This window comes from Osmia lignaria, chromosome 2 (genome assembly GCF_051020975.1).
Source record: "Osmia lignaria lignaria isolate PbOS001 chromosome 2, iyOsmLign1, whole genome shotgun sequence".
Lineage (NCBI taxonomy): Eukaryota > Metazoa > Arthropoda > Insecta > Hymenoptera > Megachilidae > Osmia > Osmia lignaria.
Genome location: NC_135033.1, coordinates 9,274,350 through 9,300,193, shown reverse-complemented (window position 1 = coordinate 9,300,193; position 25,844 = coordinate 9,274,350). Strand labels below are relative to the sequence as shown.

Here is a 25,844-nt window from a genome sequence, read left to right as displayed (position 1 = left end):
AGTGGAGTAAAATAACACTTACGAGACGACACAAGAGTTCCGAGTAGCCTTTCTGGTAAGCTTCAATTTCTAAGGATGCGGAAATGAACACGTTCTTCTAATTCCGAATCGCGTCAAAGTCCGAAGGATGCTCCGAAAGAGAAAAGCGGAACGAACGAACGGAGGATTTATCGCATCTCGTTCGTCGATCTCTCTTCGTGTCCGTTGGGGGCCCCTCACCTTTACTCTTTGAATTTATACGAACAGGCCACTGAAAACTTGCTTTTCGACTGGTCGCCCTCATCGTGTATCCCCCTCTTTGAATGCCGGTAGCACCGGTCCTCTTCTCCTGCAAACACCACACGGTACTTCGTCGTTGTGTCAAGTTCAATGCTACCGTTTTTCGTATCTTCCCTTTCCTCTTTCGCTCCTTTTATCTCGTTCTTTTACTCCCGAAGACTCTGTCTCAATCTCGCCTTGGACACGTTCGCTTTTTCCTTTACCACCGCTCATTCAACCATTCTTTTTACCTTATCTTAATTCGATCGATCACCTTTTTTATCGCATTCCGAATATTATCCTTTTAATTATCATTCGTTCTAATATCAATTTGCCGGCCACCAGTGACCGTGTACGCGTCACGAGTGTAGCGGGTTTGAAAAAAAAAGATAGACGATGATGAAGAACGTGCATGTTATGAGGTAATTGATGGACCTTGCGCGGATGGAGAAAAAGAAATTCTAATAGCGAGGTTACCGCGATTACGCGGACGTCATCGGCGAGTAGGCGCACGTGAAAGAAACCGTACAGTAAGTACGATAGCACGGCAGGGAAATATGGTTGCACGAGCACGTCTGCACTTTCCTATGAAGCCAGCCAGCCAGCCAGCCAGCCAGCCAGCCAGTCGAGCAAGGCAAGCCCGATGCAAAGCGAGCTGTTGTGTGTTGGTGGAAACAGATAGGTCAGCTTGGCGCCACCAGGCCGAGCCGAGCCGAGTGAAGGCCGGTCGGTTGCATGCTCTTGTTGCAGCTTTACTGTTCTTCGATATCCGATCACCGCTACCAACCGAACCAACTGCATACACCTATTGTTATTGTCAATAAAATCAACCATCGTCGATCTATCGGCCTCCGTCACCCTTGGAACCGTGCCCCGTTCGACGATCGTTCGCTCCGACCTTTCGAACCGAAGATCGTTGAAAATAATCCAAGGAGAAAGAATAGAAATTGGTTTAGAAAAATTGGAAATGATAGGAGAACAAGGTTGATATTATCGTGGAACCTTGACGGTTAATCCAATATCACTAGTAACCGATCATTTTTCCAATGTAATTGTGTTGCCGCTGTTATTATGAAACGCAATGATTACAGAAAATTGCGTACTCGATTAGGTAATCAGATAAAGCGGTACACGAAGCGATAGATCGATCTAATTATCGATCGATCTCAGCGTTTCATTATTTATCGTACTTAAATCTAACCGAAATATCGAGGCTGAATTGAGAAATGATTTGACTTTTTCGGTGAAACACTCTTCAGATAATTTATTCGTCGTTTCGAACAATTGCAAATACTACGAATCGATTTGTCTTACGAAAGTTGTACTCACGCTGACGCTAGTGTCACTTACCACTGATAGCGAGGTGATTTCCGTTTATCTTTCCATTGGCGATTACGTTTACTACGGTGGTCGAGTTGTTTCTGAACTTTGCACTGAAATTCTCTGTAACGAAACTGCAAGTCATCAACAAATTACCTAATTGTGCCGAGAAACGTGGTTTTTCCACGTATAAAATACTTCACTGTCGTTTCATTTTTTTTTTTTTTTTTTTTTTTCTTTTTTGATCTCTCATTTTAATTGACTTTCGTGGAAATTCTCACACGAATATGTTTATTAATTAATGTTATAGTTTACAGCGATTGGTCAATTCATTGGGATTCATTTTATTATCTGTATGCTAATTTATAATTTATTTCATGCTGTGTCGTTATAATTCAATAATTATTTCTCGATTTTACTCGAGCATCGAGGTGACGTTAATCCAGTAGTCGTAGATAAATCATCGCGAACGAAGCTGGAAAATATCCACGAGTCGTTGAAGAAAAGCACAATGTAGTTGATTGCTTTTCTGTCGTTTGGTTACTGTCAAAGACAGAAAATAAACGAGCCAGCGTTGCGCAGCAAACTTACGATCCTTGAGGAAGTCAAAGGCGATCGGTGTGGCCGATCCATTGCTCATTGGTACACTCACGATCAAATTTTATTACTAAAAGCAATTTAATTTAGTAAAGAAGTAATATTTAAAATTTAACATATGAGAAACATGAATAATAAATAAATATCAATTGAAATATTCTCGCGCAGAAGTTTATACCCAAGTGGAGGTATACATACGGGGTCCCCTACGTTGCATTGTCATTCTACCCCGCGATGCTTAAGGGGGAGGGCATCATCGTTTTTCCTGGGGAAGTTTGATTTGATCGCGAGTGTACACAAGATAGGTCAGCTTGGCGCCACCGAGTCAAGTCATGGCGAACGAAGGCCGTTTGCTTGCATGTTTGCTACCTTACTATTCGTCGTCATTCAACACCGGCAGCACCGTAATGCGATTGCTACTATCACCATTAGTGGTAACGGGCTTCGATTCCACGCGATCAACCGAACAATTCGACGAATCACCTCGACACGTTCGATACCATCTAGGTGCAATACCCCTATGGCGTTTGAAATTTTCATAAAACTTGAAATTTGAAAAGATTCACGTTGAAAATGTTAGATAATCGCAATCGTGTGAAAAATTATTAGATTTGAAACTGGTTAGTATCTGTCCTCAGTTTCAGTATATTCTAGTCTGGACCATTTCCAATACTATTACCGGAGACGGCTAGCAGTTATGGCGCGATAATGAGCCATACCAGTAATCAGCGTTTATTTCGAATCGTGGGAACTGTGAAATACGCTAGGTATTGGTTGTGCAACCAATTTGCTCGACTTAAATCTACTTGCCAATTTCACGTGGCAGTTAGTTTCCGCTAAATAATTTTAATGAAATTTCTAATTGCAATTAGGTATATTAATAGAGAAATGTGCTAGAATGGATACGTTGTTAAAATATTTGTAAAGGAAATACGAAGATTCGGGTGTATCAATGCTGGTCGGTCAAACATGTCCTTCCTTCGGCTATATTTTGCCAGAGATTTGTCGTCAGTTAAATTACGGAAGGACGGAATAATCCCGGCATTGCCAGCCCGTTGAAACCCGTGGAAAAACACGGTTACGGCTTACCCAGTAAAATTCCTATGTGGCTGATTTGTTCGTACTGCAAAAAGTCCCATGGTAATTCACCGTTGAATGCTCGAACTGGTAACGGACCAACTAATGCGCCTCATGATCCCTCTGTAATGTCGGTTCTTTGGATCCTGATTACAGGAGGGAGAGGCTAATGATAACGTGATAGTAATCAGGATTTTTCCATCAACTTCAGTTTCGACCTATCGAGATGTACTGGAGGTGAAAAATCAAATTTTAGAACTTGAGTAGGAATTAAAATCATTTGAATTCTAACAAAATGCTCCAGTTAGAATTATTAGTATCAGAAATTGAGCATTAAAGAACATTTTACTGCACGATTCCATATTCAATTGCGTGCAGCGTTGATTTAAACAGAAAATCAAGCCTCTGTTTCCTCTTTCCGCGGATACTTGGGATTTAGCGTTCCCCAGGGAAAAGATAAAGCTCGAGGCAGACTTGCTTGCAAGTTGTTGTTGCGTGAAATGTTTTCATCAAACTTGCCGCTTCGTTTCTCGTGAAAATGAAGACTTACGATCCTAACAGCGGTAGAAGGAAACGAGGCATCTCCCTCTTGGTCACGCAGAATCAAGGATGCTACCATTTTTTACGCACACACTTTGCACCTTTCTTTTATACAATTTCTCCGAGTTTCAATGCAATTTTCTTTTCTTATTTATTTGTCCTACAAATGCTCGTGGCATTATGCAAATAACAAAAGCACGTGGGTCGTTTCAAAGGTTACTGCGAATTTTCCTGGATCTCAACCCAAACATGTTTTCGACTTGCATAATTTCTTAATAAAAAATGGTGTCACTGTTACACGTATGAAAGAATAACAGACGATGCACGAGGGTCAAAGTACTCGTCTTCTTCGGTTAGATGTTTTTATTATACTGTAGTCATTGTTATAAAACAATCCCGTTAAGTCTACAGAGGACGCAAGAAAAGTGAAACAAGAATTATATTCGAATTTTATATTCGTTTCACGATCGACGCACTCACCTTTTCAAACATTCTGCATCGTCAGCATTTTCGTTATCGAAAAGAATGCAAAAATCGTAACACGTTAAAAAGACCGAGTAAGATTTTTATCCGATCTTTGGGAAAACGAAGATACCGAATCCTTGAGTTCCGAGAACCTTGTGTTTCTGAAAAATTGTAAAATTTCGTATAATGACGATCGCGTTTCGTCTGTCAAGTAGGCCTGCACTTGCGGAGCATCGAAGAGCCGAGGATGACGGCGGAGACGGCAGCTCCTTGTGTGCAGGGGATGCAAGGGGTGCAGACCGTTATGTCGGTGCAGGGCACGTTGCAACAAGTGCAAGATGGAAAGTCCACCGGTGGTGGTTACTATTGTTCCACTTCTGCCGTTTACGACCCGGAATACGCCCGCATGGAAGCTTGGCTCGACGAACATCCTGATTTCGTCAGTGACTACTTTCTAAGGTTATTTTTATTATTCATTTTCCTCGGCTCACTTTTATTATTCACGCGCCGTCTGCTAAACTTCTTTGCTTAATATTTCATTGATTGCCTCGATTCGATTCGTTAATTGTCTATTTGTATTAATAGGAAGTCATCGATGAATACGATAGCACAACTGTCCTTTTCTATGCCACGTGGATGTTGGAGATCGATAAAACAGGCAATAAGAAAATTAATTAACATTGAATTAAGGAGAGGGAAATTGTTTGTCGATAGGAAAGTGACGAGACAGACAGTGGACATGTGGCTGGTATCACACGCGACTCCAACATCATCGTCGAGCAGTTGCATGGAACTATCGAGTCCGACCCATACGGGTGGTACATCGTCTTCTGGTCGGGGTGGTTCTGGTGGATCAGGCGCGACCACCCCCGTTCGAAAGATCTCGGCTCATGAATTCGAACGCGGTGGTTTGCTGAAACCGATCGTTAACACGATCGACGGGACCCCGACCTTCCTGAGCGTGTCACCCGGTGATTCCGGCCAACCGGGTGTTCAGCAGGTCGGTTCTGGAAATTCGAACAGACCTCAAAGACGATCCAGACACGAACTCAGGCATCTTGACGAAAAGGATCTCATCTTTGAATTGGTAGAATAATTTTTTTCATCGTACGATGCGTTGATTATGGTTTAATTTTTTTTTTCTTCTTTTTTTTTCCGTTTGAAACGTATCTATTAAATAGAGGAATTGAATTTGATCGTAGGTTAAAGACATCTGTAACGAACTAGACGTGAGGTCGTTGTGTCACAAGATCTTGCAGAATGTGAGCACCCTGTTGCACGCGGATCGTGGCTCGCTGTTTCTCGTACAGGGCGAAAGAGGTGGTGGTTGCATGCCTTCATCGCAAAATCATGATACCTCGTCGAATAATACGAGTGGCAACGCGAACCTAAATAAAACGGGGAACGGGAACTCGGGACAACGTGGTGGCACGGGATACTCGAGGAGCAGATGCCTGGTCTCGAAGTTGTTTGATGTGTGTTCAAGGTCGACGTTACTCGAGATGGAGAAGAAAGACGAGATCAAAATTCCCTGGGGCACGGGAATTGTCGGATACGTCGCTGAAAGTGGAGAACCTGTTAACATACCAGATGCTTACAAGGTAAAGATTTATCCAAGTGTCGAAGAGAATTTTTATTAGAATAGAATTCTGACGTGAATTCGTCTGATATTTCTAGGACTCGAGGTTCAATCGTGAAATCGATGCATTAACAGGGTATAGAACAAGAGCCCTATTATGTATGCCAATAAAGGACTGTAACGGAGATGTGATCGGTGTTGCCCAAGTGATTAACAAACTCGGTGGTGAAGGACAATTCACCGCGCAAGATGAGAAAGTTTTCGCTGGTTATTTGCAATTTTGTGGAATTGGATTGAGGAATGCACAATTGTACGAAAAGAGTCAATTGGAAGTGAAAAGAAATCAGGTTAATAAATTTCTGATACAATTATTTTTACTTCGTGTCATATGAATTTTAAATAATCCTAATAATTATAGGTACTTTTGGATTTGGCTAGAATGATTTTCGAAGAACAGAGCACAATAGAACACATGGTGTTGCGAATATTAACGCACACCCAATCGTTAATACAGTGTCAACGGGTACAGGTGAATTAATCTTCTTTTTTCTTATTTCTATTTTAGTGAAAAAAAAAGGAGACATCTATCTGTGTATCTATTCTCTTCAGGTTCTCCTCGTGCACAAAGCATCGAAGGGTAGTTTTTCAAGGGTATTCGATTTCGAGGCGAACGATCTTACTGGCGAGGATTCCGATTCTCGCACTAGGTGAATGAAGTTTGTAATTACGTTCTTATTTTCTTTTGTTCAATTACCATCGATCATTCAATTTCCTCAGAAACCTTACATGTATTCGGTTTTGTTCATGCAGTCCATTCGAGAGTAGATTCCCAATAAATGTTGGCATCACTGGTTACGTTGCTACAACTGGTGAGGTAAGTATAAGTAATTAAACCAGAAACGAGCTTTAATTAATATGTTTGGTTTTTTAAAAAATCATTTTCATTTTTATTACGATGAATAAATCTTTCAGACGGTAAACATACCGAATGCCTACGAGGATCCAAGGTTCGACCCTTCGGTTGACGATGGTACCGGTTTTAGGCATCGTACCATACTTTGTATGCCCATCAAGAACTCATCGGGTCAGATCATCGGTGTCATTCAACTGATCAACAAGTTCAACGACCTTGCCTTTACAAAAAATGACGAGAATTTCGTCGAAGCGTTCGCTATTTTTTGTGGCATGGGCATTCATAATACGCACATGTAAATATACCAAAAAGACGCGAGCGTTGCGTTTATGAATGGTTGATTTAGCAAACAAAAATTTTCTAGTTTACGTTCATTTTTTATGATTCATTTAGGTACGAAAAAGCTGTGATAGCAATGGCCAAACAGAGCGTCACGTTAGAAGTATTGAGTTACCATGCTTCGGCATCGTTAGAAGATGCGCAAAGACTAAGGGTACGTTTTCAAATTCAATTCGGAAAATTCGGAAAATTCGGAAAATTCGCAAATTAATACTTGTGTCGAGCTTCTTTATTTTATTTTATTACAGGGCTTAAGAGTGCCTTCATCAGCGAATTTTCAATTGCACGATTTTAAATTTGACGACATTTACATGGAAGACGACGAAACATTAACAGCCTGTCTTCGCATGTTTTTGGATCTCGACTTTGTCGAACGTTTTCATATCGATTACGACGTACTTTGTCGTTGGCTTCTAAGTGTAAAAAAGAATTACAGAAATGTTACCTATCACAATTGGCGTCACGCATTTAACGTCGCTCAAATGATGTTCGCTATTTTAACTGTAAGTTCAATACGTATTTTATCAATATCGACTGCGTATCGACCGAATAAATAATAAACAAGAAATATGTTGTTTTTCAGGCCACACAATGGTGGAAAATTTTTGGGGAGATCGAATGCCTTGCGCTTATTATCGCTTGTTTGTGTCACGATCTAGATCATCGAGGCACAAATAACTCTTTTCAAATTAAGTAAGAGAGGAAACAAAATAATTTTTTATTTAATTCCCCAATAATTGTAATTTCATCGAATGATCTTTTTCCATTTCCAGAGCATCGTCACCGCTCGCGCAACTCTATTCGACATCGACGATGGAGCATCATCATTTCGATCAGTGTCTGATGATACTGAGTAGTCAAGGGAACCAAATCCTGTCGAATTTATCGCCTGAAGAATATTCTCGCGTGGTAAAAGTTCTCGAAGAGGCGATCCTTTCTACCGACCTAGCGGTATACTTCCGGAAAAGGGGTGCTTTCCTTAGTTTAGCCAGGGGTGGTGATTACAATTGGGCTTATAGCGATCATCGAGAACTTCTACGAGGAATGTTAATGACCGTCTGCGATCTGGCGGCTATAACGAAACCTTGGGATGTCGAGAAAAGAGTAGCAGAATTAGTCAGTAGCGAGTTCTTCGAGCAAGGAGACATTGAAAGGCGGACCCTCAATATCACTCCCATTGTAGGTGTTACTATGCTTTCAACTATTTTATCATCATTTTATTTTTCACTGTAATTGATGTTATAGGACATTATGAATCGAGAAAAGGAAGATCAGCTACCAATTATGCAAGTTGGCTTCATCGATTCGATCTGCCTTCCTATTTACGAGGTAACTTGATTTCTATACAGGTATAGCTTACAGAGAGGAACGGTTAGGCTTTTAACCCTCGAAATACAAATTTTTCTACGTCTGTTAAATATATTTTGTTTTGTCAAATTTGTTCAAACAGGCATTTGCTTTATTATCGGATAAGTTGGAACCATTGGTCGAAGGTGTGCGCAAGAATAAACAACACTGGCTCGAAGTCGCTGAATCCAGATGTAAAATGGAGAACTGTACAAATCACGATAGGACGCCGCCGATGTCCGATAACGAAGTAGCCAGTGAGCAGGCGGACCAATAATTATTCTTATCGAAACGATAGAACATAAGTAATAATATCAGATAAATAGGAGCTAATCCATGGATTATAGTTTTTGCCTGTTTTTCGGAACAAAAGAAATCTATGGAGGCAGGTGTTCGCCATCACAGTATATTCTTTCAGCTGTGCACCTTTGTCTCGATTCTACAGGGTGTTCCTGCGACCCGCTGACAGAACCGGAAACGGAATGAATCTACCTGAGAAAGTAAGTCGAGGATGTGGAGTGAGATTTTTTCGTATTTTAAAAAACTATCACAGCGTATCCTGGTGTTGGCGGGAAGAACTAAAAATTAATATATCTTTTGCGCTCCCTATCGGCAAAATCAAAAAGCTCATTTGGTGCACCTGATACTAGATAGCGCCACATATTTAACGCGGTTTTTTTTCTTTTAAAATACAAAAATTTCAATAATCCTACATTTTCGACTTACTTTTTTAGGTAGATTCACCCCTTTTTCTGAGATGCCATCAGGTCGAAAACACGCTGTATATAGGTATTACAAACATCATGAGTTATAATTTATTCATTTTTATACTGATCGTTGAGAAACATTCTTGGTATTAATCATTCGTGATTGCAATTGCAGGAAGAAATAGTAAATATTTTTTTTTTTTTAATTATTGAGGAACCAATTTTGATTGTTTTCTTTGGTGTCATACAAAGTTTAAGTTTAACTCGTAACTGGTATGAGATAAAAAAATTTGATGAAAATTACATTTATTTTTATTTTATATACAGTACGTTGTTTTTAGCAGTTAGCATAACTTGTACAATTAAATTTCGACTTTTTTTTTTAAAGAAATTATTAAGATCTAATAGATTCAATCATACCAGATACGGGTTAACAACTTGTTCCAATACCCGAACGTCTTAAAGATGGGAAAAAAGGAATATTATCATATACATGGAGGCTTGAAGGTAATTACGTTTAAGACGATCGAGGAACTTCGTCCTCTCTTTAGTAATAAAATAGATCACCCCTTAGATGCTACTCTTGTACCTGATCGTATTATACGTATACTTATTATGGCAGATCTTTGATGTTCAGAGAGGACGAAGAAGAACAAGATAAAAGCTATGAAAAATGAAAAAAAAAAAAAAACCCACCAGGAGGAGTCACAACAAAGTCGATCTTCCTTTTGTACACGATGCTCATTACAAATTGAAGACCTGGATCATTTTCAACAAAAGCATCATTTTTTTTTTTTTAATAAAATTACCTATTGTTTTAGGTGGACCTTCAAAACATTCTGCATAAAATTTTTAAAAATTATTCGAAGTTCAGAAGTGAGATATTTGAGAAGAAGGTTTGATCTTCGATACAGTCATCTAGGTCTTCAATTAACGAAACGAATGATTCCTGAATAATTCATATATACAGGTAAAGGAAAAAAACAGCTCTGTCTTCTTAGAATCGCGATTTATATGAAAATTTTCTCCATTAGTGCGGAGAGAAACTCGTTCGACTATAAATCGAATCGTGTTTGTAATTTATATATAATATATTCGTGGAAAACCAAAGTGCACATTTTACACATCAAGGTTAATCGTGATCTTTATTGCTTAAATATGACAATGATTTTAATTGTCTGTTGTGCGTGCTGATTATTATATAATTAGTAGTTCAACGGGGGGATATGATTAAAGTTTCCCCGTTGTTTATCTTGCTTATCATTAATGTTTTTTTGTAACATACATTTAGACTCGAATTATCGTTTTTTCTTCGCACAGAATCATACAGATCAAAAAAGGAAAAAAAAAAGATACGCCTTTAAATTCGACGGAAACATATCATTATTGATAATTTGCATAAGATGATCGTTTAAAAATATTATGATTAAGGGACGACGTGTCTTGATTCATTTGAGTCACGGAAAGAAAAAGATACATATGTTCGTTGAAAAGCAAACCGAAAGATATTTGTAAGTTATAAGTTACGTCGTACAGTATATAACTATAGCTGTGACTTTGAATTTATAGCTATAATTGTAGCTTTAATTATAATTATAGCTATATAATTAAACCCTATAAATATCTTTCGTTGCATTTTTATCGCTGGTGTATCATATTACTTAAAAAATCAAAGTATCTTCTTGAAAGATATTTTATTTCACAAATTGTGTATGCGTACATTGATCCCAATTAATAGAATGATAGATCAGCAGTTTTGTTCGCGTGTGATTTGTTACTTATAACGATAGCTCGTATCTCTTATATGTTCCTTTATCATTGTTCGAGTGTCCTTGTATTGTATTCTTTTTTTTTTTTTTTAAATCGTCAATAGACTCTTGTAAATTTTCATTGACTTCGTAATGGGAGAGAGGGTGTAAAAAGTATGATAAATAATAATTTTTCTGTATGACTGTCAAATCGAATGAATGATTTTTTGATCGATCGGTTGAGAATAACGGTGTTGTGTACAGTTTTTCGTGTAAATTATTGATACGACGATGTTTTAGGGTGTATGCCGTTTAATATTACGATTTAACATACGATATGAGAGTCATATATTATATCAAACAATATCTAATATATTAAAGCGAAACTAAATTATGTGATACACGTATGGTTGGTCTCTTTTATTTACCCGCTGTTTTATTTCTTGTCATATTTAAAAAATTCTCTTTTACTTAAATTTTATTAGTACTATAATATCAAATATTTCGTTTGAAATTTACCCTTTTTAATTGAGATGTTTCGTAAAGTCTGTTAACAGGTTGTTGTTAAAGCCTTGATCGATCGTTGAGATAAAATTACATTAGCTGTACTTTAAAGTGTTCACTTAAGTGACTGATGACTTATTGCCAGACCAGGTACGATCATAGTAGAGGCCGAATCAATAGTTGACAAATTGTATTTTGCAATGTGGGTCAATCGGCGACACATAATAAGATGTTGCAAGCCTATCTCGACGGACCTTGATCGCGGATGCCAGATGCATCGTGAAAATCGGCCAACTAACATAAACGCAATAAGAAAGTCCATTTCTTTCATTTAAGGAAAGAAAGGTAAAAGGAAGAAAAAGAATAGAAAATAGTCATAAAGTTTGCGTGTCATCTTTAATCGAATGCATTTACATAATATTGTTTCGTATGAAATGGAAAAATCGTGTCATTGTGATATTACTCGTTCGAATTTCAGGTTCCTTACGACAGTCAATGTAAATTCGTCTCCGGCTTTGGCAAGTCGATCTTGGACCTCGCAGTGTCTCAAATGATGTATGTCCTCTCCGTTTAGTTTCACGACCATGTCACCTGCTTGTATACCCTGCTGATCGGCCAACCCTCCGAGTGCCACCTTGTATATTATTTAAAAAAACAAAAAAAAAAAGAATCAAAATCTAATTTTCTGCCTCTACCATGCAAATCCTTTTATTAAAAAAACATGCAAGGAAATATTCCGCGTTTTGGATGAAAACTACCCCTATGAAAAGTTTTGAAAAATTCATTCAGCACACGGCATCGTCTCATCTACGATTCGATTAATGACTTCCTCTTTTTTTCTTTTTTTTTCAGACCGATATTGAGTCGAACCACCCACAGGATTCAGGCCGAACGAAAACGAGGTCACGCGATTTGATACGAATGCAATGGTGATAAAAGCCCCGAAAGCAGAAATCTCGAATATTTCGTCGGATCATTTTTTGGCCGGAATTCATTAAATTATCAGCATGCATTGATTTCACTTGTTATTCATTACTGGGACACATTCAAACAAGTGTGAGACTTGTATTTCGAAAATCTATTTGACTACTTTTGAATACATTCTGTTAGAACATTTTTTGTCCAACAACAATCTACTTAATATCATATAGTATACGTTACCCTCACAACGGTTAACGGAAAACAGAAATCAGCCCCTCCTGATAATCGAATGCCCAAGCGTTGTCCGCCTTTTCGCGACAGTTTTATGTCAACGTCCATGACTATGATTAACGAGACCGATGGATGCTGAAATGAGTAAACAATTGGTATACAGAAACAAAGGGTAACCATTTCGTTACATAAGTGTCTCATATCAGGCGCAATCTGATACCTTTTATAAAAGAACCATTCGACAAATAAACAGCTTTACGCGAAATTACCACTATCACAGTGTTTATAACATTTCACATAAGAAAAGAAGAATCGAAAAAAATTCATAGATTTCAACTTTAAAGTCAGAAGATTAAAATTTTTAATTTCTCAATTCACTTTCTAACACTTTCAGTTTTTTTTTTTTTTTCAGGTTCGGCCCCAAATTTTGAGGAAGAACAAGGAACTCTATTCACTCACCCTAAATTGATTGGCACTTGGAAGAATCTGTCGGATTTAGAGGAGACAAGAGGAGTTCTCGAGAAGCTCGATCAAACAGTCAGCGAGGATATGTATCTGTCGATCGCGTACGCGATATTTCATGACCACGCATACGTAAATAAGCGATGGCCAATGTCCGAAAATTGATCATGACTTAACCACTCTATATCACGGTTGCCGCTATTCTAGAGCGAGTACAATGCGGTGGCTGATTACGAATTTCAAACTATAGACACGCTATACCCTACATACCGTTTCAGATGCAACAAGCTTCACGAGGCTATCTGTATACATTTATTATTTGTTTATTTACAGACAAATAATTCGTATATATATATATATGAGGCCTTTTCCTTACATTGTTATTCTCCGCAGGGATGCCTGGGGGGAAGGGTGAAAATCGAGGATATAACCATTTTTCTGGTGAAGCTTAATTTGATCGCAAGTGTACACCGTATATTTATTGAGATTTATTTTCATTCTCTCTTTATTAGTTGTAGGTACATAACGAAGGTAAATACAAAGATTAATAGCTAACAGGTTGTCGTTTCCACCCTTTCTTTCGTTTTCACCCTTAACAAGGGGAGAAAGTGATCGATAAGTGCCCTTCGTATAAGCACGTAAGAAATATCGTCCAAGTACCTGTTCGATAAATTTTCATACCAATAACAAGTAAAGTTTGTTATAAACATTCAAGTAATTGACTAATACCTAATAGGGTAATGGATTCATACGGAAATTCTGGCGTTTAGTATCATTAGATTTAAGGGTAAAACTCGCGCTTGGAGCTCTTGAGATCTTTTTTTTTCATGAACACTGTTAGAGTCAGCTCCAGGATTCTCTCGCGAAAAATGCTTCCTCGCGGAAGTTTTACTCTCAGATGGACAGCTAGGTAGTTTAAGAAGGGCAACGTAGAAAGGCGAGGCAACCATACCTGACTATACTCGCTGTGAATTTCCTCGAGTGGAGGGCAAAGTTTGATTTTGCTGAGGGCGCACGCCCCGCTCCCAGCTGCACAACCGACTGGCCTTTAACCAGTCACGAACGGGTCTTCGTTCGTCACACTCTGACGAGATGTGTTTATAGTTCGTCGTTCAATCTATTTTTCCTCTGTTTCTCTTTTATCGAGTGAAAACACTGTTATCCCGGATTACGTGTATCTACCTAGTGATCGCTTTCCCCTTTGTTCCTTTCGCCCATCGTCGAAAGTGATGTTGCTGGAATCGAAGGACGTACTCTGTCTCATGTGAGTCCTTAATTAGAATGATTTAGTTTTTAATTTCATCGATTCGCGTCTCGTTCATTTTGAGAATGTAGAGACGGGTTTAAGTGAAAGGTGAGCTAGATGGGTGATTAGGGTGCTTGTGACGAGTTGGTGAATTGGAGTGCAGAATACTCGAAGTGATACAATCGAGGAAAGTACAGTAATTTCCAAGAAATTTACTTGACATTCTTTTCTGCTAGAGAAATTCTTATTTATTATTTATTAATTAATCCATAGATTTCAAGATTACTGAAATAATAATTTCTGTTCTTTTTTTTTTTTAATTAGAAATTGGCACACTATTTTCTAAGGATAGATGAAATTTGTTTTAGGATACGTGTGTCCTCTTATGTAGAAGTAGTAAATTTGATAATCCTGTAATTGCCACACATGGGGTATTTTATGTTCCTATGGCGAAAGAAAACGAGGGAAACAGAAAATAGGATAAATTGCTGTTTTATTCAACCCCTTCTAAGACTCTGGTCACTAATTTCTACTTAGCTGACCCTTGTCTAACAACGGATATCAATCAATTAAAAAACACCGATTTTCATGGAATTCTCTTTTAATATAGAGCTAAACAAAAATATTTCACACGTGTTTTCTTTATTGGCAAACGTCCAGGTTGAAGGGTGGGAAATAGATTTCAAAGTTGTGGTTGAAAAAAAAAACTTAAACTGCAACCAGTGAGAACATTGAAATGATAGAAGATTTGCAATAATATAATTACATACATAATGCGTATGATTAAAAATGTACATATTCCAAATTCTTTTCCTTTCATCCATATACTGAAAATAGGTAATGACTGAACAATGAAAATTTCAGTAGCGGTGAAAATTGCTACTAATTGATGCTAATTGTAACTTTTTAACAATTGAAGTTACTCATTGTAAAACGTAATGATATTTCATTCAAGCGAAATTTTCTTTGTACACAACCAATATTAGTTTCAGCCACCGTATTGTTTCTTGATAGCCAAACTACCTTTACCATTTTCATACCGGTTGGCTTATTGGCTGCCAGCCATGAACAGTATTTGACACTTTATAGCTGGTTTAACCGGTGTTACGTGCAAAAGAAATTTAAGAAAAGATTAAAAATCTGTTCTGTATTTGTTTCAATGGATATCAAATGCAATGAAAAAGAAAATTATAAAATTATGATTATACGTAAATTGTGTTATGATAAGTATAATCATAATTGATATAATATTGGTAATATTGAAATTTTTCATTCTACTATATTGAATTTATTCTATCAACAAATGGTACTCAATTTACTGACGATGAATGAAAATGAAAAGATAAAAGAGATGTCTGACTATACACGTGCTCGTACTACTTAACCCTCGGCCGGCGGATCGCTGAGATAGCAACAATTTCAATTCCATTCTAAATTCTATCGACTTTCATTTTCTGAGCTTAAAATTATATCTTTAGTTATTATTTTTTCAATAAAAATCCATCGTATTATGTAATTTTAACCTGGGTTATAATTTATTAGTAATAATATTAATGCTTAGAAATTTATTTATTCATAGTTTATCTACAGTTTTTTTTTCCTTAATTATTAATTTTTTACTGTTAGTAATGCTTAGTTAGTATGATATATAGAAAGTGCAGTCTCTTTCCATGTATCCTAGCTTCAGAAAGAGAGGGTAAAGAGAATTAAAAAATGGTTTATCCGTTTCTTTTGTGAAACTCCCGATTCCTCAACAGCCGATATCCATTGAGAGTCGTTCTATCTGTTGTATCGATTTTTCCTGAAATCCGTTGTTGACCTTAATAGCTGACTGTCGTTGCTATCTCGGTCCAGCTTGCCTTCAAACGGCCAAGACCTCCTTAAACGCACCGACTACGAAAATTGCATTCAATAAACACAGTAAAGGTACTCTAAAATGGCTATTACACGGGGTAACAAAAGGGCTGGTAACTGTTTGAAAATTGTACCAAACTGCTTGAATTTCTTTTGAGAAGTTTGAAGAATTAACGTAGTGAATATTAAGAACATTAATCAACCATTTATATGGCAATTTTCATGAAATTTCAAGCTTGAAATTGATGTAACGTAAGTGGTATTTCGCGATACTTTTATGTCATGAAATCACAGTATTACATTTCCGGGACGCCCTGTTTTAACCATAGGTGACTGAGCCAACAGCTGATCAGAAATACACTTACAGAAACGAACACCTGTAGATACAGACAAAAATACAGAGTAAGCATTATACAATAATAAAAAATTGTTCACACTAATTGACTTGTTGTATCACTTGAAAAGTGAAGTGTGAATGACCCTTCACTGTCTCTGTATTTTTGTATGGAATTACATGATTCAAACGTCAGTAATTGATGTTTGAATTATTATTTATCACGAATGTCTTAAACTCTTAGAACATAACATTAATTGGTTGTGACAACTAATACGATATATTGACGTTGATCGTAATACTGTAATAACCCCTAATTACCATCAGCATACTGTTATTCCACTAATAGCTTCATTAATGGGTAAACGATTATCGTTAAATCTCCTGTATCATAAGTACAATTTTCACTAATTTTCGTTAACAAACATTTCATGCAATTAAAAGTAAAACATTGAAAAATTACATAGGCAAAATTAATCCATATTTCCCGTAAATTGAGAAAGGTAATGGTATTGCAATCTAGCTAAGTCAAACATGATACAGTACACGAGTTCACCCATTATACTCGGGACAGTAGGTTGTTTGGAAGATGAGGATATTATTGTAATTGTTCGATGGAATGATCTCAAGAACGATTTAAGTTACTTATTATATTTGTCTCCGGGCGGAGTGATAGAAAAGGAGGGGCAGGGAGGAGCGCCCTGGGGATAGCTGGTTGTGCCGGTGGCTGCATCGATCGTTTCAACTGCGCGGTAAAGCTCTCCTCGCATGAACGATGTGGTTTTCCTACGTTGAAAAATATCATCAGTCTCGATAACCAGCAATTATACCAACCGGTTAACCATTGGATTTTGTCATTTTCCCTTGAAAATTTACCCTAGGATCTTTATAACGAATAAGAAACAGGTGGATATCATTGACTTGTATCACTGAAAGCGTACAGTAGTAGACACAAGTTTAAATTTCAAACTGTATAGAGGATGCCAATATTTTCTTGATCCACTGTAGCCCTCTAATCTTCGAATAAACGAATAGAAAACTTCATTAGATAGTTAGTTAAATAATTGAATATTCGATAACGCTCGAGCTTGATACAGTAGAAAGTTTTATATTGCTTTTACAGCTCGGTTCGAGCGGTGAACAATTATCGGATTCGTGACGAATTTTTGTTCTGAAAATTGCCCCAGTTCTGGAGCGGACTTTATCGTCGACAGATAAAAGTGACAGAATTTAATCGCAAACGAATGACATTTACTTTGCTGAAAAAGAGAGAAAAAAAGGAAAACTAACAAGCAAATATTTGAATGAAAAATTTCAGAGAATTAGCTTTTCTTTTTTACAGGAGACAAGTTTTATAAATGAAATTTCTGGTGACAGGTCTATTAACAAGAGACACTACTTTTATTTCGTATCGTCTAAAGTAAATGAAAATAATGAACGGTAGTCGTGATCCTCGTGACAAAGGTCTACTTGATGAACATTCCACGACGATAGACCTCGAACTACTTCCCTTACCCTTGGGAATTCTCTTCATGGTCAAGTGTATGATAAAATTACTAAAGCATCTCGCTCTTTATTGTCAAGTAGAAGTAAAAGACGATTGTTTTCAAACCCGCACAATGAGTATACCGCTTATGGTATTTTTTTCATTCAACAGAATATCGTGTTCGCGATGAATGATCCTTGATAGATCATTGAGGTGAATCAAGAGAATCATTAAGAAGAATGTCTAGGATATTAGAAGGGATGGACGAATGCCCCATGGACCCGGGGCTGAAATTTGACACCACTTGAATGCAAAGAAAAAGGTCGATTTCCAAAATGATCACCTTTTTTGGAAAACTTTCTTCTGCTTTTAACAAAATTAATTAAATTACAGGTACAAATGAGCAGGACGCGGAATGGGCACATCCTGGCTTTTGGCCCTGCTTCCTGTGACGATGACGACGATGACAATAATGTCGTACATCACCGTAACGACGGCTACTTCAACATCGGTGCCGTCTATTACTACGGCTACCAGCAACGATATTCTAGATACAAAGAGGGTAAAGGATTCACGATACAACAGTATCGATGTGATAGTATTTTTTATGAATAAAATAATCAAGATTTATTTTTTCCACGAAGGCGGATATTGAGAAAGCTTTGGATGTGATCGAAGCGGCATCAATTGGATCGTTGGGTGAAGATTGTGCCACGACAGCTGGTTTTAAATCTTTACCAGCTGCCGTAGCACTTGATCCACGACGTTACGATACTGCTCGCCAAAAAGCTGATATGACCGCTCTTATGCTCCAAAATCTTGGCACCATCGGAGGATCAAGGCATAACGGTAAGTGGTCAACTAATTAAATTGAAACTTGCTTAGATGGCAACTCTAATTTAGAACCTGTATACTGCCGATCAAATCAGGCATCGCCAAGGAAAATTTTATAACTGAATTTTATAATATTTGAATAGTTAAAAAGTTGTGTTATTACAGTGCTTTTAGAGGTGTTAGCGAAATCTCTGCTGGTGTCCGTGAACGATGCAGTAGAAACAAGAGTGATGGCGTTAAATGCATCTACCGGTGCAGTGATCAGCGCGGTTTGGTTGGAAAGAAATCCAGCTAGTGTTGGAGAACCGTCAAATGTTGAGAGTAATGGACTCCAACCAGGATCTATACCAGATCCAAATTTGCCTTGGTTCGAAAATGCTGGTACCACCACGGAATTGAGGTTCGATTCATCTGCCGTATAATTTACGGAATTGCACCTCGATGCATTTCATGCATGCCATTTCACCACATTCTGCATGCCGTTTCACAAGGATAACACATTTCTTTTTTCCACAAATCTTGATTGCATTGAAAAATATATTAGAACATTTTTTAAATCATACCAAAGAATTATTTTTTTTTTAATTTTTAACAAGAAAACAAATTCTTTTCTTTTTTTCAGTAATTATAAATTATTAGAACAAGGTTACTTCATTTTTAATTTAGTATAATTTTAATCTGATTAGTGATGGATAACACTGTTTGATAACGCCAGAAAAAGCCATACATTCATGTGTTTGCACACACTATCTCAAAAGAAAAACCTGCACGAATGCACCAATGCAATAAAACGTTTCTGTTTCACGCACCTCACCTTTCATACGTAATTTTCATTTCCTCTTCTTGGTAAAATAAAAGAGGGAAAAATATTGAATGACTGTATCCTGAAAAGTTGACAATGTTTATAATTATTTTTACCGAGAAGAGAATATAAATGTTTTGTAGGCGCTCCACGATCATTCATCATCCTTCATTATTTCATACAAGCGTCAAGTCATAGAAACTCGATACACGATTACGTGAAAATGGAACACGTTTTCTTTTCAGAATTGCTAAAAAAAAAATCGTTAAGAAAATTATTGTCTGAATGTTTCAAAATTCGAAACCTAAAAAGTCTTTTTGTTTTATGATCCTCACAGTAGTCTATCAATTATTAAGCAGCAATGTATGTTTTATCCAAGGGATATGAACAAAATCTTCCTATCGAAGGAGAGTTATAAACCCTTAAATAAACATGTACGATAAATCAATACGCTTCACCTTTCTATATTGTAAGTATGTGCAACATGAGAGTATTTATAGAGACTATCGTAAAACTAACCTTCGAAAATAACGTAAAGTAATCGTTTACCACCACAGATACGTAAAATGCATGCATAAATTAATATAGAAAAAGAAAAAGTGAAAGTTTTCTTCACTTACATTGCATAGAACTTCCCATTACTTTAATTAAAGGTTCTATAATATAGCAAGAAATTCTAGAGTTATTCCCATACTTTTTCTTATAATTATTATTATTATTATTATTATTATCTCGAATATCTTGGTACATTCAGACAATCGTAAAAATGTACTTAATAATTGTTATTGGTATACCGGATGACCGTGAAGTGCCAGGGCCAGAAGATAGAAAAAATAATGAAAGAAATGAGAGAAGTTTGTATTAATGGGGTCGTTGCACAAAAACACGTGTGTATTAAGAGGTCGAGGTTTCTATGGCGGTTTGTGGCGTTTGCGTGTTATCCCAGGTCACCGAAATTCATGCAGTCACCGGCGATTGAATCCTACAGGGGTTGGTGGACCATTCCGTACTTTTCCTGTAAAAGCCATCGATGGTTGATCTCGTACAGCGTTAATATACGACCACCGGATGCTCGTCATGGGTTCGTACAAATCGTCTAATTAATAATCTAACGTGTTTAACGAAAAAAAAAAAGAAATTTTGAAATACCTTATTTCAGAATTCGAGAATTTTTAAGCGTGGATATTGACATCAGTGGATTAGAAGTAAATCAGTGCGATGTATCATCGCAAACTAGCGCAAACGAAGCTTTAAGTAATCAAATAGCATCTTTTAAAGGCACACATAAATGTCATAACGACACTACACGGGTGATTGATCATTCAAATTGAATAATAATCACAGGTTTAATTGCAGTCGATGATACTACTTACAAAATATATCATTTTCAGTGCGAATATCAAAGTCCTGGTAACCGTATTAATCAAAATGGAGTGGGTGCTGGATGGGTTAAGGGTGCATACATATGCAAATGTCGAAAGGGTTATTATAGCACTAATCAGCATCAATCTGGTTTCGATGGAATTCTCGTCGAAGGTTGGTAATTAAAAAACTTCAATTATATCTTGAAGTATATATTTGACTAATTTTCAGCTGCTTGGAAAGAGATGCAAGAAAACATAAGCGACTCGTATGTGACAGAATTTCGATGTATGCGTTGTGCACCAGGATGCTCGAAGTGCAAAGGGCCCGAGCCTTGTTTAGCTACTTACAACTGGCCCTTCCGGTACGAATTGCGCAAATAAATGTAACATTAACGTTGACAATTTTTAATTTACATACAATAATTTTTCTTTAAATATACATTTCTAAAATATCTATTTTCAGTTGAAAGTTGTATTTCTTTTCGAAATCATGCAACGAAGGGTTAACTGATAAAAACGTTTGTTTCCAGAATCACCCTTTTGTCATTCTCCATTTTCTGTGTGTTCGGTACCATCGTTTTGGTGGCCTATATGTATCAACACCGTAAGCTTAAAGTGTTCAAGGTCGCTTCGCCGATATTTCTATCCATTACGCTTTTGGGTTGTGCTATTATGTATCTTGAAGTACGTGTAAAAAATTCTTGTATGTAACTGATATTACAATATGTACATTTTATTATACATTTAGATGGCTGCCATATTTCCCGTTTTGGATATGTATTCTTGTATCGCGACCAAGTGGACGAGACATCTTGGCTTTTGTATTTCTTACACGGCGTTGTTGATGAAAACATGGCGGTAATCATATTCATGTTATAATTTACTCAAAGATTCTAATATCTTAATAGTAGGTGTAAAAAGAATTTTTTCTCTCAGAGTTTCTCTCACGTATCGTGTCAAGAGCGCGCACAAAGTCAAGCTTACGGATAAACAATTGCTACAATGGATGGTTCCAATATTATTAGTAATGTTAATTTATCTTGGCACATGGACATTGAGCTCACCACCGTATGCCGAAGTGATAGCCGACAATTATGGTCTGAAATTCTACCAATGTTCGTTCAACTGGTGGGATCACAGTTTAGCAATCGGTAATAACAAAAAAAGATTTCATTTTAAATCGTAGAAAATGTATGGTACATGAAATTTTCCTTTCAGGGGAAATTCTGTTTCTTGCATGGGGAATTAAAGTGTGTTACAATGTTCGCAACGCGGAAAGTCTCTTCAACGAGGCCCGTTTGATAAGCTACGCAATTTATAACATAGCCGCTGTGAATATAACTATGATCGCCATTCAGTATGATTTTCTTCATTCTTAATTACACTTTTCTTTTAGCATCGTTAAGTGGTCAATTCTCTCGATGCTCTTTCTTTACAGCCTTTTCATTTTCCCTCATGCCGGACCAGACATCAAGTATCTGTTGGGATTTTTACGCACACAACTTTCAACCTCTGTAACCGTGTTTCTTGTATTTGCACCTAAGGTAATTCGTGTTTCGTTGTTTCTCTCGAGCTTGGATAATTTCAGGAAATTTCAGGTGACTCGAGTATTACGAGGGCAAGGTGATCAATGGGATAGTCGTGCCAGAGGTCGGGGTGTCACCGCTAGTTTCTCGTTGAATGGAATCGGTTTGGTGTCCGAGGAGACGACAGACTTGCATCAAGAAAACGAGGAGCTTAAGGTAAACTAAGGACTATTTTCGAGTTAGTTACCCTAACGTAAGTCTAATCGATTATTTAGGAGGAGATTCAAAAACTGGCAGCCCAAATAGAATTTATGAAAATCGTCCACATGGAGATGTACAATCGCCATATTAAATCGAAAGCCGGTGGATACTTTAGCACCCATGGTCATGGGCATACTCATCCATCCTCGGCTCAAAGTCCAATAGCGAAAAGCTCGACGGCCAGTTTTATATTGAAAGTATGTACCTAAGTCGTCTCGTTTATTCGTAAGCCAATTGTCTACGTTGCAAACAAGATCAGACGGTGAAGATATTGAAAAATACAGTCAAGTAAACTATTGAGCAGACAGCCGTGGAACGAGGAGCTAGCGCGGCCGCGGCTGCCGCGGTCGAAGACTCAACTTTCCCTTCTGGAAGTTTGCATCGAGCGCGTCGAATGGAGATCCTGAAGGAACGGAAGGCGGAAAGGGAAAGGGAACGGGATAAAGGAAAGGAGAAAGAGAAAGAGAGAAGGGAGAGGGAACAGAAGAGAGAGAAAGAAGAAGAAAAGGAAAAACAGGAGGGTGCTGCACGCGAGGAAACCGTCGAAGAGAGCGGAGAGAAGGTCTGACTAGTGCTAAATAGCAATGAGGTAAGATCAATTTCTTTATTTAGATGGGCCTTCCTATTTGGCAAACCTGGGCCAATGAATATTTCATGAATTTTCTTGCTCGATGTTGTTTCATTGTCAGTAATAATGAACTTATTTCATTTTATCAGGAACATAGAAATGTTTATCAGAATTAATATTCTGGTATTCAGTTTAATAAACGCCATAATGACAATAATTTTATTGTTGTTTGAATATCGTCCACAGATATGGTTATGACAAACTCAGAATATAAAGAAGAATATGAAACGTAAGTGTGTTCGTGGAAAGAGAAGGTTCAAGAAAAGAGGTAAATTCACAGGGTATTCTCTAATGCAGGCCTGGGCAACTCGTACCCTTAAAATGAAAATTACTTAATTTCTCTCTTACTGCCTTATTTTAGCTAGGGGTGGGTATTAACGCAGAATTTTTTTTTTTTTTTTTTAATTATTTATGATTTCTATGAATGAACAAAAGTTGTCCTCTAAGGGGTTTTAATCGTTTATATTTACCCTAAGGGCATCGAATTGCCCAGGCCTGTTCTAATGGATACAAGACACCCAGTGTTCGAACGACTCAAAGGACTTCAATCATTAAATAGTAAATAGATTAAATCTGTACGTATATAATTGTCATTCGTTTATGGTGGCAGTAACTCCATTAGCTTTATCGTCAAATATTTATGTTCACACCAAACAAGAAATGTTTGATGATTAACGAGAATAAGAGACGTGATTAACAGGGATAATTAAAAATAATCTTCATTATTTTCAATGTTACTAATAATTTATCAATAATAGGTATCGGTATTCTATTTTTTCGTCATTGAAAACATCATCCTTAATTATCTTGATTAAATACCTAATGAATAATGAAGTAATGTGATTTCTCAAATGATAATTAGTATAATCAACTTCGTTAAATAGAAGAAAAAAAAAAAACAAATAAAGATTGTTACTTTGCAATTGTTCTTGGTTTGCGTCTGTAACAAACACGATTTTCTGCTGAATTTTACTCGTGTAACACAAAATGAATTTGTGTCAATAAATAAGCAAAACCATATCATAGAGTATACCGAATCAAAACTGATAATATTACATTGTTAAACTTATAAAGTTACTCGATCGCTGAATACATTTCTAAACAACTATTTGGAAATTAAACATTCTATTTGTTTAATATTTAGTACAGGAACAAAATATAAACTCCAATTCAATTACACAACAATTTTTTCTCTTTTTATTTCAATCATTAACATTATAAATAGACTGTATGAATGATATTCGTATCAAAAAAATAAAAATTAGACGTAAACCAAGAGAAAGAGAGAGGCATAAGATAGCTGAAAGTAAATAAAAAAAAAAAAAAAGAAAATATTAAAAAAACTCGTTATATCGCACAAAATATCAATAAGTATCGAGAGCACGTACAGCATTTTATTACATGATTGGAGTATGAAAATTTACTTGGATATATCTCAAAGAAAAAAAAAAGCACACGCATTTTATACGACAATAAGATACGATTTAAGGTACTTTATTGTTACTAGCGCAAAAAGATCGAATATAATTTTTCTTTTTCGTTCGTTGACTATTTCGATCGTCAGTTGCAATTAGATAACGAAAAATTTCGTGAATGCCCTTATGGCAATTTTATATTTCGAAATGAACAACCTGGATCTCTTCTGGGTCCATCCCTATATTAAAAATTACTATAAAACGTGTGAAAGCTTGATAGGATATTGGTAAAAAAAAAAAAAAAAAGTATTCGACAAGAATTGCTACAGGAATGGGACAATTCTTGAATAGGAATGTTGTACTGTGTTTTGAAACATAACAACGTTATAAATTCGTTTCAATATTCAATTGTTCCACATCTTTTGATGGGTTTTATGGTTCATCAGCAGACATTGCTGTTTGAGCGATTTGAAAGAAAAAAGAAAGGGAAATAATGAACTTTTATTGAAGATATAAAATTTGTACAATAATTTGTATATGTATATATATTTTTGGACAAAATTACTGTATATCGTTGTTCAAAATTTATGGGATATATGAAAGCTATATGTATACAGGGTGGATCACGCAATTGTTTCAGGTCATAACTTCGTTATTAATGGATTCACGAAAAAATTATCTTTATCTGGCATTTTTTCGTGAATGCACTAATAAAAATTGTTGTGACCTGAAACAATTGCATGGCCCACCCTGTACATATATATATGACTGATAATTATCATTATTTTACATTGTTACATCTTTTGTGTACAAATGATTACTGTTTAGCAAAAGATGTGAATTTCGATGAAGAAACGTAGCCTTAAGTCAATGTGAGGATCGTTCAGATTGAATTATATCTTGAGAAATAGAAATAAATGTTTCTTTTCTTTTTTTTTTGTATTTGTAGGTAGAACGGATATAGTATAAATAAATAGAAAGACGTTCGTTGAAAATAGCAAAAATCGTTACCGCTTTAAAGAAGGCTTAGAATAGGCTTTAAAGTGATAGTTGGTGGAATCGATGAAAAATTACGGTTGAAAAAAT

General features: G+C 36.6%; 2 protein-coding genes across 25 annotated transcripts in view; both read left to right on the top strand.

The window, feature by feature from the left end:
• Positions 1 to 11,006, top strand: part of LOC117607072 (dual 3',5'-cyclic-AMP and -GMP phosphodiesterase 11) — a 40,321-nt gene extending 29,315 nt beyond the window's left edge. For 6 of the 17 annotated variants that reach the window (XM_076691738.1, XM_034330307.2, XM_034330309.2 and 3 more), the window contains 14 exons: positions 4,473 to 4,716; positions 4,843 to 5,344; positions 5,460 to 5,858; positions 5,935 to 6,183; positions 6,255 to 6,365; positions 6,446 to 6,543; positions 6,614 to 6,710; positions 6,809 to 7,044; positions 7,143 to 7,242; positions 7,337 to 7,591; positions 7,672 to 7,781; positions 7,862 to 8,267; positions 8,334 to 8,417; positions 8,539 to 11,006. In XM_076691738.1, the coding sequence (XP_076547853.1) occupies positions 4,505 to 4,716; positions 4,843 to 5,344; positions 5,460 to 5,858; positions 5,935 to 6,183; positions 6,255 to 6,365; positions 6,446 to 6,543; positions 6,614 to 6,710; positions 6,809 to 7,044; positions 7,143 to 7,242; positions 7,337 to 7,591; positions 7,672 to 7,781; positions 7,862 to 8,267; positions 8,334 to 8,417; positions 8,539 to 8,712 (3,033 nt within the window). In that variant the 5' untranslated portion in view covers positions 4,473 to 4,504 and the 3' untranslated portion in view covers positions 8,713 to 11,006. Of the gene's footprint in view, positions 1 to 4,469; positions 4,717 to 4,842; positions 5,345 to 5,459; positions 5,859 to 5,934; positions 6,184 to 6,254; positions 6,366 to 6,445; positions 6,544 to 6,613; positions 6,711 to 6,808; positions 7,045 to 7,142; positions 7,243 to 7,336; positions 7,592 to 7,671; positions 7,782 to 7,861; positions 8,268 to 8,333; positions 8,418 to 8,538 lie in introns of all 17 variants that reach the window. The other 11 variants (XM_076691746.1, XM_034330312.2, XM_034330313.2 and 8 more) reach the window with 6 other exon arrangements.
• Positions 11,007 to 13,824: 2,818 nt separating this feature from the next.
• LOC117607076 (putative G-protein coupled receptor CG31760) lies at positions 13,825 to 24,686 on the top strand. Of its 8 annotated transcripts, none has more exons than XM_076691760.1 (17): positions 13,825 to 14,272; positions 18,100 to 18,250; positions 18,322 to 18,490; positions 18,573 to 18,777; positions 18,928 to 19,162; positions 20,511 to 20,645; positions 20,724 to 20,874; positions 20,956 to 21,100; positions 21,158 to 21,290; positions 21,459 to 21,612; positions 21,677 to 21,786; positions 21,865 to 22,079; positions 22,147 to 22,285; positions 22,367 to 22,472; positions 22,527 to 22,670; positions 22,730 to 22,912; positions 23,020 to 24,686. In XM_076691760.1, exons 3-17 carry the CDS (start codon positions 18,344 to 18,346, stop codon positions 23,281 to 23,283), a joined length of 2,466 nt encoding a protein of 821 aa, XP_076547875.1. In that variant the 5' UTR covers positions 13,825 to 14,272; positions 18,100 to 18,250; positions 18,322 to 18,343; the 3' UTR covers positions 23,284 to 24,686. The 8 variants fall into 8 exon arrangements, with proteins under 8 accessions (XP_076547875.1, XP_034186219.1, XP_034186215.1 ...); XM_034330328.2 differs by having other exon boundaries at positions 23,017 to 24,686; XM_034330324.2 differs by having other exon boundaries at positions 22,367 to 22,670; positions 23,017 to 23,304; positions 23,530 to 24,686.
• The last annotated feature ends 1,158 nt before the right edge of the window (positions 24,687 to 25,844 follow it).

Coding starts and splice junctions, on each gene's coding strand:
- LOC117607076 (XM_034330324.2), top strand. CDS start 18,344: ATGGGCACATCCTGGCTTTTGGCCCTGCTTCCTGTGACGATGACGACG. Junction 19,163..20,510: donor GGTACCACCACGGAATTGAG/GTTCGATTCATC, acceptor GTGTTATCCCAG/GTCACCGAAATTCATGCAGT. Junction 22,671..22,729: donor AAGAAAACGAGGAGCTTAAG/GTAAACTAAGGA, acceptor TCGATTATTTAG/GAGGAGATTCAAAAACTGGC.